General features: G+C 47.0%; 1 protein-coding gene across 1 annotated transcript; it reads left to right on the top strand.

Moving 5' to 3' along the window:
- Nucleotides 1-570: 570 nt before the first annotated feature.
- On the top strand, nt 571-2,690 carry LOC103929278 (trihelix transcription factor ASIL2-like). The gene has a single exon (XM_009338444.3). It carries the CDS (start codon nt 1,260-1,262, stop codon nt 2,310-2,312), a length of 1,053 nt encoding a protein of 350 aa, XP_009336719.1. The 5' UTR covers nt 571-1,259; the 3' UTR covers nt 2,313-2,690.

Below are 2,690 nucleotides of genomic sequence, written 5' to 3'. Positions count from 1 at the left end.
AGTCTTCAACGTTACTCCACCATATACTGCATCAAACCTCGACATATAATAGTAGTTGTCAACATATGTTGGCATAAGCTTTTGGCATATGTTGGCCGGACTTGACATGTGCTAACTAGATGCTTGACAAAATCGCCTAATAAAACATTTTTTATTAATATTATGACCGTTTTATTTGAAAATCCTGGCTCTACCACTGTTTCACAGTGTTTGAGTAATTCGAGTTTACGCATATATAGCTCTCAATGCATGTGGTACAACTCTTATTTGTACAGCATGACGACATTAATCAAATATAATCGTATCATTAAATCAAGGGAATTATTATTGTCACTTCAAAAATCTCATTCTAAACTTATCAAACAAACGAGTTATTAGCATTCCAAATTTTTTGAATGCTAATAACAATTCTCTAAATCAAATAGATAAAATTAATGACTTGAGAGAAATTAAACACATGATAATTAAAGATCTTCGAGATTCTCACAAAAAAAAATCCGGAAAAGATTCTCATTCTGCGTAAAAAGCAAACAAATATTGATCTTTGTGTATGTTCAAGTTCGTGTACCAATAACCCTAACTTTTATCAAAAGAATATTTTCCCTATTAGGAATTCCGGAACACCGGAATTCAGATCAGGGAATCCGAGCCAGATAGAGGTCAGGTAGGTAGGGAATGACCGCAGCGGTAATTGCAGTGTATGGATAAATGGGACCAAGTTCCCCACGCTGCCTATCAAGCTGGCTCTCCCGTGACGCCGGTGACGGGAACTCTACCTCTCACCCAATCAAATCCGGACATCCCCACTGCCCCGTCCCCCACCCTCGCCACGTGTCCCCACGTTCTGTACCCCTCGACGGACGCCGTCAAACACCCAACGCCTCTCTCTCCCCCCCCTCAGTTTTTTCCGTCAACCGAGTAAATGCAACCCAACAAAAAAACACCCAATTAACGTTTTCCGTAAACGCGGAAAGCCGGTCAACCCAAAACACCTTCTCTCTCTTTCTCTCTCTCCTCTTTTCCGTCTCGCGCACTAAATGCATTCCAACCCCCAAAATCTTAAAATTCACATCGCCGATATCTCTTATCGTACGACCTCCGGCGCACGGTAGCACCCACCATAATCCTTACTCTCAATCCCTCTGAACCGGTCCCAGCTCCCAGATCGGTGATATTCGACGCACCTCTACGCAGTTTGCCACCGAGTCTTGGATCTAGATCGGACCGATCCAGATCGGCGCGGGATAGCAGTTGCATCGATGGAAGAGGACGACGAGATCCTGTCACCGGCGTCTGGAGGAAGCCAATCTCAGACGTCGCAGAGGCAGAACGGTCGGATTACGGTGACGGTGGCGGTGCCGCCGGCGCAGATTCCGGCACCGACGCCGTCTCAGAACAAAACCCTAACCCTAGCTCTCCCGTCGTCGGGTAAACAGCAAGGGCGGAGCAGCGGCGGAGGAAGGGAAGATTGCTGGAGCGAGGGGGCTACGGCGGTGCTGATCGAGGCGTGGGGGGGGAGGTACTTGGAGTTGAGCAGGGGGAATTTGAAGCAGAAGCACTGGAAGGAGGTGGCGGACGTCGTGAGTAGCAGGGAGGACTACGGTAAGATTCCCAAGACTGACATACAGTGTAAGAATAGGATTGATACTGTGAAGAAGAAGTATAAGCTCGAAAAGTCGAAGATTGGGGCTGGAGGAGGACCCAGCAAGTGGCCCTTTTATGAGAGGCTCGATCATTTGATTGGTCCCTCTGGTGCTAAGGTGGGTCCTGGGTCTGGTGGTGGTGGTAGTGGTAGTGGTGAGTTTTCGGGACATAGCCAGAAAATGCCCGTCGGGGTTCGACATAGCCAGTTTCTGGGGCATAGGGCGAAACGGGAGGGAAAGATTAGACAAAAGGATTTGGTGGAATGGGACTCAGATGAGTCGCGGGAGCTGTCGCCTTTTTCGATTGATAATGAGGTTTTCGAGCGGAAGAGGAGGAGGACTGCCAATGCCAATGCGAGTGTGGGGAAGGGGGTAGGGGGTGGATTAAAGCCTTGTGCGGTGGGTAGAGAGAAAGAAGGAGGAGGCGGAGGGTGGGGAAGCTCGATGAGGGAATTGACTCGGGCGATATTGAAGTTTGGCGAGGCTTATGAGCACGCGGAGACAGCGAAGCTGCAGCAGGTGGTGGAGATGGAAAAGCAGAGGATGAAGTTTGCCAAGGAGTTGGAGTTGCAGAGGCTGCAGTTTTTCATGAAGACACAGGTGGAGATTTCTCAGTTAAAGACCGGAAGTGGAAGAAAAAGCGGGGTTAATGGGGGTCGGGAATGCTAGTAACCATCGTAGCAGCAACAACAACAACAACAGTGATTGTAGCAGCTAGGAAAGGTAAAAAAACCAACCCATGTTGGCAAATTTGTATTAAAAAATGGTAGATTTGAGTGTGTGATCTGTTTCTTGTGGGTTTGTGACATAGTAGTTGAGTCAGTTTGTGAAATCATGGTGTTAGGAGAGAGTAGCGGTTATTGTTAAAATGGTTGATTAGGATTTAGAGTCGGATTATTGCTGGAAGTATCGTCGGATTATGAAGTAAGCATCAACCTTAGCGAAAGGAGTAACGAAAAATTTAGCGTTGTTGCTTGCTGCTTATCAAGTGTATGATCTTCATGTATTTTTATGGTCACTTGTAATGAAATGTCGTTACTGTGAGAA

Source organism: the organism of the source record quoted next, unplaced genomic scaffold (genome assembly GCF_019419815.1).
Source record: "Pyrus x bretschneideri cultivar Hongxiangsu unplaced genomic scaffold, Pyrus_bretschneideri_v1 Contig61, whole genome shotgun sequence".
In the NCBI taxonomy this organism is placed as follows: domain Eukaryota; kingdom Viridiplantae; phylum Streptophyta; class Magnoliopsida; order Rosales; family Rosaceae; genus Pyrus; species Pyrus x bretschneideri.
This window is presented reverse-complemented; position numbering and strand designations above follow the sequence as displayed.

Coding starts and splice junctions, on each gene's coding strand:
- LOC103929278 (XM_009338444.3), top strand. CDS start 1,260: ATGGAAGAGGACGACGAGATCCTGTCACCGGCGTCTGGAGGAAGCCAA.